Genomic DNA, 15,718 nt, shown 5'->3' on the forward strand with positions numbered 1-15,718 from the left:
GTTCAACATACTGTGCGCAACGTGTGCGAGTAGTTTCATCCAAACGAGACTAGCGCTCGGAGAATGATTAGGCCTACACTATATGAATTCTCATTGGCTCTCGCTTTCGTGGTAGTCTTGACCAACGGATAAGGGTCTGACGGTAAATAGAGACACGAGGTCATGTGCAGTCTAGACTACGGTTGGTGTACCCCCTCGTAATCAGGCGGCATACCCGTTTTTGGTTAGACCGAATTCTTCTTGAGCACTGAGGGGACATTTTTCTCATCACATACGAGTTGTCATTTTACTGCGAGCTGTGCGCTGGCGTAGGATAAATATGTCTCACAAAAGTTGTTATACAAACCCTGGCACAGGGGGGAAGCGACCTCGAAACGACAAGGGGAACAAGGTGACAGTTGTACTTGGTGCACAATGGGGCGATGAAGGGAAGGGGAAAGTGGTCGATTTGTTGGCGACAGAGTCGGACATCATTTGCAGATGCCAGGTGAGGAAATAAAATACATAAAGAAATGTACTCATTGTTATATGTGTCTGCGTTTTTCTTTATTTGAGAAGTTTACACTTGCAAGACCTTTATGTTTATTTGGACACATTGTTTTACGCACCTGTTAACAATTCCAGCTGTTCCGCTGTGCATCTCTATGCAATGTCAGTCAGTGTAAAGTAGGTGCCATTGTGAAAACTATCTATTGATTCATAGTGCCTTAACGTTAATTTTGTTTCCAGGCGCATGAGAGAAAGCAGATTGGGCATTAACTATTTCAATGCAGCACCGTGAAATGTTGGGTTGAAAGACCCTGTGTTTATTCAAGGAAATACCTGTCTGTTGTAACATGAACCCGGCTCAACAGGAGTTAGGAGCTCTTTTTATGTGCTTAAGGGCTCTTTATATTTGCTTAAGGGCTAGGGCCCTTTTTTCAGAATTTCTGCCTGACTGACGTGCCCAGGACCAGCAATTGGTACCATTGGATAGAAAACACTTTGACGTTTGTAGAATGTTAAAATAATGTATGAGACTATAACATAATTGATATGGTAGCCGAAAATCCCCTGCTCTTTCAATGGAAAGCTATGGGTCCGATGCAATTCCCTCTTCCAGAATGCAATTCCTAAGGCTTCCACTAGATGTCAACTCTTTGTTCAAGGTTTCGGGCTTGTTTCTTCCAAAACGAGGAAGAATTTTGAGTTTTGGTACAAGGAGTCACAGTTGGAAATCCGTCTGTGGGTGCACACTTGCCAATTTTACTTTTCTATTGAACATACTTCTTTCCGTATGAAATATTATAGTTTAATTAGATTTTAGGGTACCTGAGGATTGATTAGAAACGTAGTTTGGCTTGCTTTAACAAAGCGCTTTAGCGGTAGCTTTTTGGACTCCTTTGTCTGCATGTTGAACGAGTGGATTACTGAAATCGATGGTGCCAACTAAACAAACTTTTTGGGATATAACAAAACGACCATTACTATTTCCTACATTGTAGAATAATAGTGAAGACATCAATAGTATGAAATAACACATATGGAATCACATAGTAACCAAAAAAGTGTTAAACAAATCTAAATATATTTTACTTTTGACATTCTTCAAAGTAGCCACCCTTTGTCTTGATGACAGCTTTGCACACTCTTGGCATTCTCTCAAACAGCTTCACCTGGAAAAATGCTTTTCCAACAGTCTTAATGGACTTCCCACATATGCTGAGCACTTGTTGGATGCTCTTCCTTCACTCTGCACTCCAACTCATCCCAAACAATCTCAATTGGGTTGATTGTGAAGGCCAGGTCATCTGATGCAGCACTCCATCACTCTCCTTCTTGGTAAAATAGCCCTTACACAGCCTGGAGGTGTGTTGGGTCATTGTCCTGTTGAAAAACAAGTGATAGTCCCATGAAGCGCAAACCAGATGTGATGGCGTATCACTGCAGAAGGCTGTGGTAGCCATGATGGTTAAGTATAGAGGTAGACCGATTATTATTTTTCAATACCGATACCGATTATTGGAGGACCCAAAAAAGCTGAAACCGATTAATCTGACGATTTTTTATTTATTTATTTGTAATAATGACAATTACAACAATACTGAATGAACACTTATTTTAACTTAATATAATACATGAAAATCAATTTAGCCTCAAATAAATAATGAAACATGTTCAATTTGGTTTAGATAATGCAAAAACAAAGTGTTGGAGAAGTAAAAGTGCAACATGTGCCATGTAAGAAAGCTAACGTTTGAGTTCCTTGCTCAGAACATGAGAACATTTGAAAGTTGGTGGTTCCTTTTAACATGAGACTTCAATATTCCAAGGTAAGAGGTTTTTAGGTTGTAGTTAATATAGTATTTATAGGACTATTTCTCTCTATACGAATTGTATTTCATATACCTTTGACTATTGGATGTTCTTATAGGCACTATAGTATTGCCAGTGTAACATTGTAGCTTCCGTCCCTCTCCTCGCCCCTACCTGGGCTTGAACCAGGAACACATCGACAACAGCCACACTCGAAGCAGCGTTACCCATCGCTCCACAAAAGCTGCGGCCCTTGCAGAGCAAGGGGAATAACTACTTAAAGTCTTAGAGCGAGTGACGTTTGAAACGCTATTAGCGCACACCCAGCTAACTAGCTAGCCATGTCACATGGGTTACACCAGCCATTAGGCTGATAGGCCTGAAGTCATAAACAGCGCTGTGCTTGGGAAGAGCTGCTGGCAAAACGCACAAAAGTGTTGTTTGAATGAATGCTTACCAGCCTGCTGCTGCCTACCATCGCTCAGTCAGACTGCTCTATCAAGTCATAGACTTAATTATAACATAATAACACACAGATATACAAGCTTTTGGTCATTAATATGGGCGAAATCCGGAAACTATCATTTCGAAAACAAAACGTTTATTATTTTAGTGAAATACGGAACCGTTCGGTATTTTATCTAACGGGTGGCATCCCTAAGTCTAAATATTTTTGTTACATTGCACAACCTTCAATGTTATGTCATAATTACGTAAAATTCTGGCAAATTAGTTCGCAATGAGCCAGGCGGCCCAAACTGTTGCATATACCCTGACTCTGCGTGCAATGAACGCAAGAGAAATGACACAGTTTCACCTGGTTAATATTGCCTGCTAACCTGGATTTCTTTTAGCTAAATATGCAGTTTAAAAAATATATACTTCTGTGTATTGATTTTAAGAAAGGCATTGGTGTTTATGGTTAGGTACAGTCGTCCTACGATTGTGCTTTTTTCGCAAATGCGCTGTTGTTAAATCATCCCCCAGCGTTGCATCGATTATATGCAACGCAGGACACGCTAGATAAACTAGTAATATCATCAACCATGTGTAGTTATAACTAGTGATTATGATTGATTGTTTTTTATAAGATACGTTTAATGCTAGCTAGCAACTTACCTTGGCTTCTACTGCATTCGTGTAACAGGCAGGCTCCTCGTGGAGTGCAATGAGAGGCAGGTGGTTAGAGCGTTGGACTAGTTAACTGTAAGTTTGCAAGATTGGTTCTCCGAACTGACAAGGTGAAAATCTGTCATTCTGCCCCTGAACAAGGCAGTTAACCCACCGTTCCTAGGCCGTCATTGAAATTAAGAATGTGTTCTTAACTGACTTGCCTAGTTAATTAAAGGTATAACAAAATTTAATTTTTTAAAAATCGGCGCCCAAAAATACAGATTTCCGATTGTTATGAAAACTTGAAATCAGCGCTAATTAATCGGCCATTCTGATTAATCGGTCGACCTCTAATTAAGTATGCCTTGAATTCTAAATAAATCACAAACAGTGTCACCAGCAAAACACCCACACACCATCGCACCTCCTCCTCCATGATTCACGTTGGGAACTATACATGCGGAGATCATCCTTTCACTTACTCTGTGTCTCACAAAAGCACGGCGGTTGAAACCAAAAATCTCAAATTTGGACTCATCAGACCAAAGGACAGATTTCCACTGTTCTAATGTCCATTGCTCGTGTTTCTTGGCCCAAGCAAGTCTCTTCTTATTATTGGTGTCATTTGGTAGTGGTTTCTTTGCAACAATTCGACCATGAAGGCCTGATTAATGCAGTCTCCTCTGAACAGTTGATGTTGAGATGTGTCTGTTACTTGAACTCTGTGAAGCATTTATTTGGTCTGCAATCTGAGGTGCAGTTAACTCTAATGAGCTTATCCTCTGCAGCAGAGGTAACTCTGGGTATTTATTTTGTGTTGTCGGTACTCATGAGAGCCAGTTTCATCATATCACTTGATGGTTTTTCCGACTGCACTTGAAGAAACGTTCAAAGTTCTTGAAATTTTCCTCTCAAAAATAAAATATATTTAGATTTGTTTAACACTTTTTTGGTTACTACGGTATTCCATATGTGTTATTTCATAGTTTTGATGTCTTCACTATTATTCTGCAATGTAGAAAATAGTCAAAATAAAGAAAAACCTTGCAATGAGTAGGTGTGTCCAAACCTTTGACTGGTACTGTAAATATTTTTGCAATAGTGAGGCACCGCCCCTAATGCTGTAATGGACGGGCTGCCACTGAGTCCGTCAGCTCACACTTTATAGATTGCTAGGTAAGTTAGTCTAGCCAGCTATCTGAACCTTGTAGTAATTATAGCAAAATGCTAATTGTTTTCTCCAAATCTTGCTTAGGCCTCCCAAAAAGCTAGAAACGGTCCTGACTGAAAGGGATACATTACTTATTTATTGGAAAGGCTCCTGTCAACATATTGCAACCAATTAGGGTGACAGTGTGGTTTCTGGGATTTGGACCCTTGTTAGTCCCCCTGTCAGCGCATCCCTTTACAAATGGATCACAAGCCTTTGACAGTTTGCATCCATCGTGTCAGTAGCTCCAGACCCCTTTCTATGGGATACAGCTTATAATGCATTCCATTATGCAACTCTAGCCCCACTGACGTGGACAGTATACACACTGTATCTCTCCTACTTCTGACACCGATGTCACCCAAGGGAATTTAATCCGTGTTATAGTTATGCAAAGTGACAGAGACATGTTGGCTTTCGTCTGTGTTCTCTGATTAACACTGGGGTCTTCGGAATGTTTTGAGATAAAAGATGTTAAAATCAGGAATCAATTTTAGCAGCTTCAGCATGTTTACCATTTGGTCACAAAAAAGTTACTGCAGTGGAAAAATACAGTGTTTTCCCCTGGCGTTTCATCCAAATTTATCTTGACTCTCTTGAGATGCTTGGGACGTTAAGTGACCACTTTGTCCAGCGACAACACAAAACTACAAGTCAGAGATACAAAATCTCCCATCAATTGGACGCCGAAATATTCTCTATCCGGTATTCAAAACCATGGCATTTTTGAAGAGTGGTGTTCAGTCATCCTAATTGAGAGTGTTTGGCAGTGAAAATGGGCAGCAGTGTCCTAAGGTCACTCAATGCTATCATTCTGAGTTGTCTGTGTAGATAAGGCTGTTTTCATGGATTTTGTAATGAATTATGTTATTGAATATCGCCAAATGGTGTTTAATCTCTGAACTTTTGTTGGCATGTTTGACTAACGTAAGTATTTTTCTAGATTCATTCTTTCATACTAGCCTCACGTTGTTCACTCCGTATTCATTTTCAGTGCTCCGGTGGAAATCATTTGAATCAAGAACATTCTGGTCCTTTGACTGGCTTTGACTGGCAACACTAGTCTTTTGTCGGAAAGTAGCCTTACAAATATGGCAGAGCGTATTTATAGTAAGTTTCTGCTGATGACAGAGATGTCTTCATGTTTATTTACTGTAATTGGCAGAGGTGTTACACGTGTTGGTTAACATTAGCACATTGGGATTGAGACGGGTATTGGTAAACCTGACAGCAAGTCTGTGATCCCACTGGTGGAGACGTAAGAGAGGTTCCTGCAGAAAGACAGGATTGAAATACAGCTGCAGAGGGGACACTGGAAGTAACAACATACTGTACACATCACATTTAGGACAATGATGCAAGGTCCTTAAATGCAACGTTTAACATCCTCAAACAAAGATACTTCAAATTGTGTGTATTGTGATTTTTTTTGATATTACTTGCTAAATATTACTGCACTGTTGCAGCTAGAAACACAAGCATTTCGCCTACACCCGCAATAATATCTGCTATACATGTGTATCTGACCAATAAAATGTTATTTGATTTAAGTGTCAGTTTGGGATGCCCCCATTCCTCCAGTGTGCCTGCCAGCCTAGGGGATAAAGAGGAGTCACATGCCTGGGGAAGCATGGATACATGAGAAGGGCAGACTGCACTCCACTCCCCATATCCCAGACTACATGGAGTACGTGTGTGTGGGGGTGTCGTGTCACCTTGTCCCGATCGTTGCTGCTGCTAAAATAGCCTATAGTCTAGTTCTGCAGACTGCCGGTTAGTTTGATCTGGGAAAAACGATTTCTCCAGGCACCCTTCCCCCAGGGCGTGTTATAGAGTGACTAGTCAGTCTTGTGTATCTGCAGGCAGGGGGGGCTGGAACAGAGAAGAGGGGATTAGGGGAGGAGGGGATGGCCTAGATAGGGGAGGAGGGGATGGCCTAGATAGGGGAGGAGGGGATGGCCTAGATAGGGGAGGAGGGGATGGCCTAGATAGGGGAGGAGGGGATGGCCTAGATAGGGGAGGAGGGGATGGCCTAGATAGGGGAGGAGGGGATGGCCTAGATAGGGGAGGAGGGGATGGCCTAGATAGGGGAGGAGGGGATGGCCTAGATAGGGGAGGAGGGGATGGCCTAGATAGGGGAGGAGGGGATGGCCTAGATAGGGGAGACTTGTTGGATTAGATAAAATAACCCATACGTTTGTTAAATTCCTGAGTGCCCTCTGTTCTTCTTGTTTTTCGGACCACAGGGCGGTAACAACGCAGGTCACACGGTGGTGGTGGATGGGAAGGAATATGACTTCCACCTCCTCCCCAGTGGGATCATCAACTCCAAAGCTGTTTCTGTGATCGGTGTGTACATTTCTATTCCCTATCACCAGCAGTTTGCCACTGTTCACCCTGACCAGTCACTCTGCTCTTTGGTTTGCCAGGAAGATGTAGGCCTACTGTCAAATCATTCAGTTCCAGTCAAAAGTTTGGACACACCTACTCAAGGGTTTTTCTTTATTTTTACTATTTTCTACATTGTAGAATAATAGTGGAGACATCAAAACTATGAAATAACACATGGAATCATGTGGTAACCAAAAAAGTGTTAAGCAAATCAAAATAGATTTTAGATTCTCGAATATAGACACCCTTTGTCATGATGACAGCTTTGCACACTCTTGGCACAAACCAGATGGGATGGCGTATCGCTGCAGACTGCTGTGGTAGCCATGCTGGTGAAGTGTGCCTTGAATTCTAAATAAATCCCAGATAGTGTCACCGGCAAAGCACCATCACACCTCCTCCTCCATGCTTCACGGTGGGAACCACACATGTGGTTACCTACTCTGCGTCTCACAAAGACACAGCAGTTGCAACCAAAAATCGCAAATTTGAACTCAGACCAAAGGACAGATTTCCACCAGTCAAATGTCCATTGCTCGTGTTTCTTGGCCCAAGCAAGTCTCTTCTTCTTATTGGTGTCCTTTATTAGTTGTTTCTTTTCAGCAATTCGACCATGAAGGCCTGATTCACTCAGTCTCCTCTGAACAGTTGATGTTGAGACTCTGTTAAGCATTTATTTGGTCTTCCTTTCCTGTGGCGGTCCTCATGAGAGCCAATTTCATCATAGCGCTTGATGATTTTTGCAACTGCACTTTAAAAACTTTAAAAGTTCTTGACATTTTCCGTATTGGCTGACCTTCATGTCTTAAAGTAATGATGGACTGTCGTTTCTCTTTGCTTATTTGAGCTGTTCTTGCCATAATATGGACTTGGTCTTTTACCAAATAGGGCTATCTTCTGTATACCACCCTTACCTTGTCACAACACAACTGGTTGGCTCAAACACATTAAGAAGGGACAAAATCCACAAATGAACTTTTAACAAGGCTTAATTGAATTGTTAATTGAAATGCATTCCAGGTGACTACCTCATGAAGCTGGTTGAGAGAATGCCAAGAGTGTTCAAAGCAGTCATCAAGGCAAAGGGTGGCTACTTTGAAGAATCTCCAAAATAAAATACACTTTTTTGGTTACTACATGATTCCGTGTGTGTTATTTCATAGTTTTGATGTCTTCACTATTGTGTCCAAACTTTTGACTGGTACTGTATGTAAAAATCATATCAAATCGCATCTATTTTTACACACAACATCCCTTCTCTCTCTGCAGGGAATGGTGTGGTCATTCATCTGCCAGGCTTGTTAGAAGAAGCGGAAAAAAATGAAAAGAAAGGTTGGAAGATTCAGATATCAATGTTAAGTGGAGTAATTAGCCTATAGTTTGTCTTAGAATGTTCACATTGATAATCTATTTAGAAAGGAACAGCAGTCAGCAGATGAGAGGACAGAGGGATTTTGCCTCACTATTTTATGTTTCCTTCCCACAGGCCTTAAAGACTGGGAGAAGAGACTGATCATATCAGACAGGGCCCACATTGGTAACTAACTGTCTCATGGGAAAACAGCTGCATTTAAAAGAGAGGGCAAAGGACATGTCGTTCAGATAGCACTTAAAACAGACAAACAAGATAGCACTTAAAACAGACAAACAAGATAGCACTTAAAACAGACAAACAAGATAGCACTTAAAACAGACAAACAAGATAGCACTTAAAACAGACAAACAAGATAGCACTTAAAACAGACAAACAAGATAGCACTTAAAACAGACAAACAAGATAGCACTTAAAACAGACAAACAAGATAGCACTTAAAACAGACAAACAAGCACAGTAACGGATGTGATTATTGCTGATTGTTCGCAAATCAATTGCTAATTGATGTATATGTTTGTACTTCGTGTCGTTGGTGTTGTGACAACAGTTTGTCAACAGTTGTTGCAGATAATTATAGAACCTGGAGATGCATTTATCCCATAGACTCTCATGTTGCTCACATGTTCCAGTGACACGTTATGCTGTTGTGTTTATGTGTCCATGGCGTGAAATAACCTGTTTACCCTTTGGACAGTGTTTGACTTCCACCAGGCAGTCGACGGGCTCCAGGAGGTACAGAGACAAGCACAGGACGGGATAAAGTAAGAACAGTAAATTACACCTTTTTTCTGCAGGGCTCAAACAACACTACTAAAAAAGTACACAATTGCATTATTTTAGTAAAGTTAAGATACCTTAACAGAAAATGACTCAAGTAAAAGTGAAAGTCAGCCAATAAAATACTACTTGAGTAAAAGTCTAAAAGTATTTGGTTTTGAATTTACAGTACGCAAGTATCAAAAGTAAATGTAATTGCTCAACTATACTTACTGTAGGTATCAAAAGTAAAAGTAAACATAATTTCAAATTCCTTATATTAAGCAAACCAGACTGAATTTTTTTTTCTTGTTTTTATAATTGACCTATATCCAGGGGAATACTCCAACACTCAGGCATAATTTACAAACTAAGCATTTGTGTTTAGTGAATCCGCCAGTTCAGAGACAGTAGGGATGAGCAGGGATGTTCTCTTGATAAGTGCCTGAATTGGACCATTTTTCTGTACTGCTAAGCATGAACAATGTAACGAGTACTTCTGGGTGTCAGGGAAAATATATGAAGTAAAAAGTACATTATTTTCTTTAGGAATGTAGTGCAGTAAAAGTTGTCAAAAATATAAGTAGTAAAGTAAAGTGCAGATACCCCAGAAGAGAAACATAATTAGTACTTACATGACACCACTGAATAATGCATTGTAAGACTTGAATCATGATTCATTACAAAGGCACACAACGCTTGTAATGTCCTATTAAGCATTACCTGCAGGCTTTAAGTAAAGTGTTACCAGATTAAGTGTTTTATTAGCATTCCTGTAGTGTTGAAATATTATTTTCCTCAATTCTAGTGTTATAATTCAACATTTACTTCATACAGTATTGGAACCACAAAGAAAGGCATCGGACCGACCTACTCTAGCAAAGCGTCACGTACGGGGCTGCGTATCTGTGACCTTCTAGATGATTTCAAAGACTTTTCTACGAGGTAAGGTTATGGGGAGGACCAGTTGGCATTTGGCTCTCTGGACAATAGGAACATTTATAATGAAAATAACAGTATATTCATGTTCTTCTGATGGTGACTTGGTTCTAGGTTCAAGAACCTTGCTCAGCAGTACCAGGCCATGTTCCCCACACTGGTGGTAGATGTTGATGGTCAGCTGAACAAATTAAAGGTGAGTTTCATGAAGTGCACTTTTTTACGTGTTTGTTTGTGTACACTATGTGTTGACATGGCGATGGGGTAAACAATCCCCCTCAGCTAGTAGAAAAAGTATGTCTGAATTGGGCATACTCCTAACTCATCATAATCATCATCACCCCATAATGACCCTGAAATGTACCACATAATGGGGTGATGTCTAAATTTAGCATCGGAGAAGCAGATGACAATTACAGTAGCTCTGCTCTCATGATCCATCTATCCATACAGTAGGAACAAATCTCACCTATGCACCCTGTCTAACCTTTTAGGAGTATGCTGAGCGGATAAGACCCATGGTGCGAGACGGTGTCTATTTCATGTACGACGCTATTAATGGACCCCCTAAGAAGATACTGGTGGAGGGCGCGAACGCTGCCCTGCTTGACATTGACTTTGGTAAGGAAATACTATACTCCCCTATGGCTGACCGTACGAGGTGGGTATAGATGCATGAATATGAGTAAGCACTGTTGGCCCGAGAATCATGGTATGTTCGTAGGCATGGTATGTATCCTTAGAGTAGGTTTGTGTTTGGGTCTACACAGTCCTTGTTTACACCTGTTGACACCACATATAGTCATTATAATGGAATAAGGACATTTCAAAAGTAGACATTGCCCGATAGTTCTGGGTCTGGTGCACATCCAGGAGGCTATCACAAATGCATTCCTTTAAAATCTTGCGCTCATCTCCCAGGTACATACCCATTTGTGACATCATCAAACTGCACCGTGGGTGGTGTGTGTACAGGACTGGGCATCCCCCCTCTGAACATTGGTGATGTGTACGGGGTGGTGAAGGCCTACACCACTAGGGTGGGCATCGGGGCGTTCCCCACTGAACAACTCAATGTGAGTCGAACCCCAAACATGATACATTAAATACAAATTAGAGGAGATCTATATTGTAGAACATGATGTTAGAATTCAACTCGAAGTAGTCAAGTCTACACAGAATAGAGTAGTTGATTGCTCAGACCAGCTTCTCTACTGTCATCCGTTCTTACAGGAGGTTGGGGAGCTGCTGCAGACGCGGGGCCATGAGGTGGGCGTGACCACAGGGAGGAAACGACGCTGTGGTTGGCTGGATCTGGTCATCCTGCGTTACGCCAATATGATAAACGGCTTCACGGCGTGAGTTTCACTGCAGGGTTTGCCCTGCCCTACGGTTGTGCAGTCCTGTATTTTTAATAGAAAAGTTGGGCTACTTTGCCACCTAGTGGATCTTATTGGGAACTTTAAGCTTAGATGCCATTTTTTAATTACATGTTTATTTTTTATTGAACCTTTATTTAATTAGGGGTTGACAAGAGATTAGAGATATATGTTACGTTTTTACCCTGTTTTCTTCAATAACAGGTTTGCATTAACCAAACTTGATATCCTTGATGTGATGGATGAAATCAAAGTGGGAGTGTCTTATAAACTCAAGGGCAAAAAGATTCCCTATTTTCCAGGTAAGACTGACAAGACAAGTGTACATATTCTCTTCATACATGTATACGTGGTGAATCAAACAAAGAAGATGATGTTGGCGTTATAAGATTCATTTGGAAATTGTTAACACGAAACCTTTCTCTATATTCTGTATGACCCATGTCCCCATAGCTAACATGGACGTCCTGCAGAAAGTGGAGGTGGAGTACGAGAAACTGCCTGGCTGGAAGAGTGACACCTCAGCCTGTAGGAAGTGGGAAGATCTGCCAGGCAAAGCCCAGAACTACATTCGCTTTGTGGAGAACCACGTTGGTGTACCCAGTAAGTATTCTCTTCCAAATGCAGGACTTACATGTTATTTTAAAATTCAATAAATCAATATGGAATCAACTTTTTCTCTTTCCAGTCAAATGGGTTGGAGTGGGCAAGGCCAGGGAGTCTATGATCCAGACGTTCTAGGACACAACAAGACCTTTGTCCTTCTTCTCTCCATGAAGGTGAATTGAGGTGGTATGGCTTTATCTTCTCTGGTCAGATTTCTTCTGTTTTGAAAATGTTTTTTTTTTTTTTAAGGGGCTGCAGCAGCTGCACAGACCCCAACTCCTGGACTAACAAACAGGTTCAAATGAGAGTTTGTGCAACCACCATGCTCTACTATACATGGTTCAAAAAGCACAATAACGTGAGCAAATAATAGTTATATTGATTGTGTCACAGTAGTTCTTCTCTGTTGCAATTTACAAACCATGAAATTGTCTTAGGTGAGTTCAAATAGACTTGTTTCTGTTCCAATTACGTTCTTTGCACTGATCCAGCATTTTCGTCTTTTGTTGAATATTGTTTTGATTTGATATTGCCGTCATGTCAGCTAACCTACGTTGTTTAGACTTTAATTAACATTGGCCAGTATCTGCTGTCTAATATAGTACTTGCATGCTAGAACTACAGCTGATATGTCAAACTATTTTGAACAATGCAATGTGCAATGGCCAGAAGGAGGTAGTTGTATGACATGTTGTTGTCAAGGTGGAAGTCATGTGTCCTGATACTTGTCCATGAACTGAAGTGCAATACTGTATTTTGCTGTCCACACTATGTTGAAAAATCACAGGGAACTTGTTATTTGCTTCTGTGACACATTTGGTTATATAAAACAAATGTATTGTTGTAGCAATTAGAGCTCGGTTTCTATGGATTTTTCTGCCAGTCAAATTGATTTTTTCCCAGTAATAGTATGTCCCCCATTGACACTGTACTGTAACAGCTAAGAAAATGACACTGTGAGACCTAAGAAGTTTTCTAGTGCAAGACTTTTACAAGTGGAAATCTGATATGCAAATAAATCTGCTACATCACATACATTGATCTGTTGTGTATTATCTATGTTTTGTTTGTCTAGTTTGAGAAACAGATGGCTCACATGTCCTCAACTGGCAGCGTCATTAAATAGCACCCGCAAAACACCAGTATCAACGTCAACAGTGAAGAGGCGACTCCGGGATGTCTGTTTCTCAAACTAGACACTCTAATGTACTTGTCCTCTTACTCAGTTGTGTACCGGGGCCTCCCACTTCTCTTCTATTCTGGGTAGATCCATTTTGCGCTGTTCTGTGAGGGGAGTAGTACACAGCGTTGTACGAGATCTTCAGTTTCTTGGCAATTTCTCGCATGGAATAGCCATCATTTCTCAGAACAAGAATAGACTAATGAGTTTCAGAAGGAAGGTCTTTGTTTCTGGCCATTTTCAGCCTGTAATCGAACCCACAAATGCTGATGCTCCAGATACTCAACCAGTCTAAAGAAGGCCAGTTTTATTGCTTCTTTAATCAGAACAACAGTTTTCAGCTGTGCTAACATAATTGCAAAAGGGTTTTCTAATAATCAATTAGCCTTTAAAATGATAAACTTGGATTAGCTAACACAACATGCCATTGGAACACAGGAGTGATGGTTGCTGATAATGGGCCTCTGTAAGCCTATGTAGATATTCCATAAAATCTGCCGTTTCCAGCTACAATAGTCATTTACAACATTAACAATACAGTATCTACACAGTCTTTCTGATCAATTTGATGTTATTTTAATGGACAAAAAATTAGCTTTTCTATCAAAAACAAGGACATTTCTAAGTGACCCCAAACTTTTGAACGGTAGTGTACATCTCTGGCTCACCCCTCTGTCAAGAAAAGATAACAGTAGGCAGAACTCTGGCGAATACTGGGGAATTGACATCATGTACCGCACTGGATTATTTAAATTGGCTGCATATCTCTACAGTCTGAAGGGGTTTCCTCTTTCTATCTCCTTACCTTTATCTGCACCATTCTGAGAACACAATAGGTGGACATAATACATAGGAAAATGTCATTCAAGGGACTTTCTTTCCACCTGTCAGAACCTGAAATCCCTCTATTTATTTGGCATCGGTGTGGATAGTAACCTGCTGGTGAGTCAGTGGTGATGGGAACATTGTCTCTATTTAGTCTCATCAGACAGGCCGGTACGACTGCACCGCCATTCACTGCTGAAATAGTGGCAATGAGGCTCCTGTTTGGCCATTTCAGGTTATCAGATTAAGACCCTTTGAAATCAAATCACAGCCACTTGTCCCTTTTACCACACCTGGTCCCCATGACCCTCCCACCTGCTCTTGAGTGTCACCCCAGAAGGCCACCGCCACCCGCTGTCACTTCCCTGAAAATAGCCAGAGACCGTGACCCAGGGATGGGCTGTGTCATGAGAAGGTTAGAGCATATTAGATACAAGCCTGCTGGAGTTTCTCATCCGGTTAGCAGGGGGCCATTGTGTCTCTTTTACTGACATTAAATCCATAGTTGCTATGAGAAAATGTTCCTGGAACTGTGTCCCTGCAGGGGAGGAACAGGAGGTATTTTCACCTGTTTCGCTACTTAACATCTCTTCCTCTCCTTGTACATTTATATTTATGTGTTTGTGCCTTCTTTTCTGGATGCTTGTTGTTATACCTGTTGTGTTCCTCTGGTCCAGCAGGAGCCAATACTAACGTAATGTTGAAGCGAGGTCATATCTTTGCTTCTGGCTTTATACTGGCTGTTGGAAAACTTTTAATTACCGATATTGAGGAGGATGTCCACGTTCTTTATTTCTTGTAATGTAATTTACAACATGCTAGAGTCTGGGTTTCAGAAGCACCTCAGAGAGATATGTACGAGCTAAAATGGCTCTGATTTCAAACAAAGCCATTAAATCCCACATAGAACTTGAACAGTTGAAGCACAATACTTAAATTGAGGTGAGTTACATTGCAATTACTTTAGATTGTAGTTGCATTACTATTACATCGTTGTTGTAGATTGATACTGTAGGTGTGTCTCAATTACAATAACCTTCCCAGTAGGACCCTCACTATAAGTGGGCAACACAGCAAAGACAGATTGGGCTTGAAGAGAAAAGGTGCTCTGTGTGGCTTTCTTTCACAGACTGGCACTCAGTATTTTGCACAGTAGGGGTGTCGCTGTCTTCTGTCACACCATCTGCCTCCAATTCTGCTGTTGCTCTATCTTTCTATTCACCTCACATTCTTCCTCTCTCTCTTGCTTTCTCTCTTTCTCACTCTCCCTCTTGCTTTCTCTTTCTTGCTTTCTGCCTCCCCCTCTCTATCTCTTGCTTTCTCTCGTTCTTTCTCTCTTTGCTTCATCTGGGAAAACATCCAGTCATAATAACACTCAAAGACCTGACAGATATTAGTGAAAAATAATTTGTTGCAGCTTGAGTTAAAACATACAGTAACCATACTGTGGTTTTGCCATGGAAATTCCTTTTTGAAGAGGTAGCGATGTGTAAAAGTGAAAGCTGTGGTCAATTAAAGTGTTAAATGACACCTAAAACAGTTCTCGGCAGGTGTCTGTTGCTTTGGGCAATACCGTATTTCTCTTTTAGAAGAAAACAAAACCTTGCATCACTAAATGTGTCATCACAAAGACCCAAGGGAGAAACGGT

General features: G+C 41.0%; 1 protein-coding gene across 2 annotated transcripts; it reads left to right on the plus strand.

Moving 5' to 3' along the window:
- Nucleotides 1–48: 48 nt before the first annotated feature.
- On the plus strand, nucleotides 49–13,097 carry LOC139415182 (adenylosuccinate synthetase isozyme 1 A). 2 transcript variants are annotated; one of them, XM_071163078.1, is made up of 14 exons: nucleotides 151–487; nucleotides 6,865–6,967; nucleotides 8,279–8,341; nucleotides 8,496–8,546; nucleotides 9,079–9,145; nucleotides 9,978–10,085; nucleotides 10,194–10,275; nucleotides 10,574–10,700; nucleotides 11,001–11,155; nucleotides 11,313–11,437; nucleotides 11,663–11,760; nucleotides 11,912–12,061; nucleotides 12,147–12,237; nucleotides 12,314–13,097. In XM_071163078.1, exons 1-13 carry the CDS (start codon nucleotides 320–322, stop codon nucleotides 12,197–12,199), a joined length of 1,350 nt encoding a protein of 449 aa, XP_071019179.1. In that variant the 5' UTR covers nucleotides 151–319; the 3' UTR covers nucleotides 12,200–12,237; nucleotides 12,314–13,097. The 2 variants fall into 2 exon arrangements, with proteins under 2 accessions (XP_071019178.1, XP_071019179.1); XM_071163077.1 differs by having other exon boundaries at nucleotides 49–487; nucleotides 12,147–13,097.
- Nucleotides 13,098–15,718: the final 2,621 nt, after the last annotated feature.

Source organism: Oncorhynchus clarkii, chromosome 8 (genome assembly GCF_045791955.1).
Source record: "Oncorhynchus clarkii lewisi isolate Uvic-CL-2024 chromosome 8, UVic_Ocla_1.0, whole genome shotgun sequence".
Taxonomy (NCBI): domain Eukaryota; kingdom Metazoa; phylum Chordata; class Actinopteri; order Salmoniformes; family Salmonidae; genus Oncorhynchus; species Oncorhynchus clarkii.

Bases quoted from the DNA above. Each gene is read 5' to 3' on its own strand.
- LOC139415182 (XM_071163077.1), top strand. From the start codon at position 320: ATGTCTCACAAAAGTTGTTATACAAACCCTGGCACAGGGGGGAAGCGA. The intron at 6,968-8,278 runs GTGTGTACATTT...CTCTCTCTGCAG, and splicing joins CAAAGCTGTTTCTGTGATCG to GGAATGGTGTGGTCATTCAT. The intron at 9,146-9,977 runs GTAAGAACAGTA...TACTTCATACAG, and splicing joins CAAGCACAGGACGGGATAAA to TATTGGAACCACAAAGAAAG.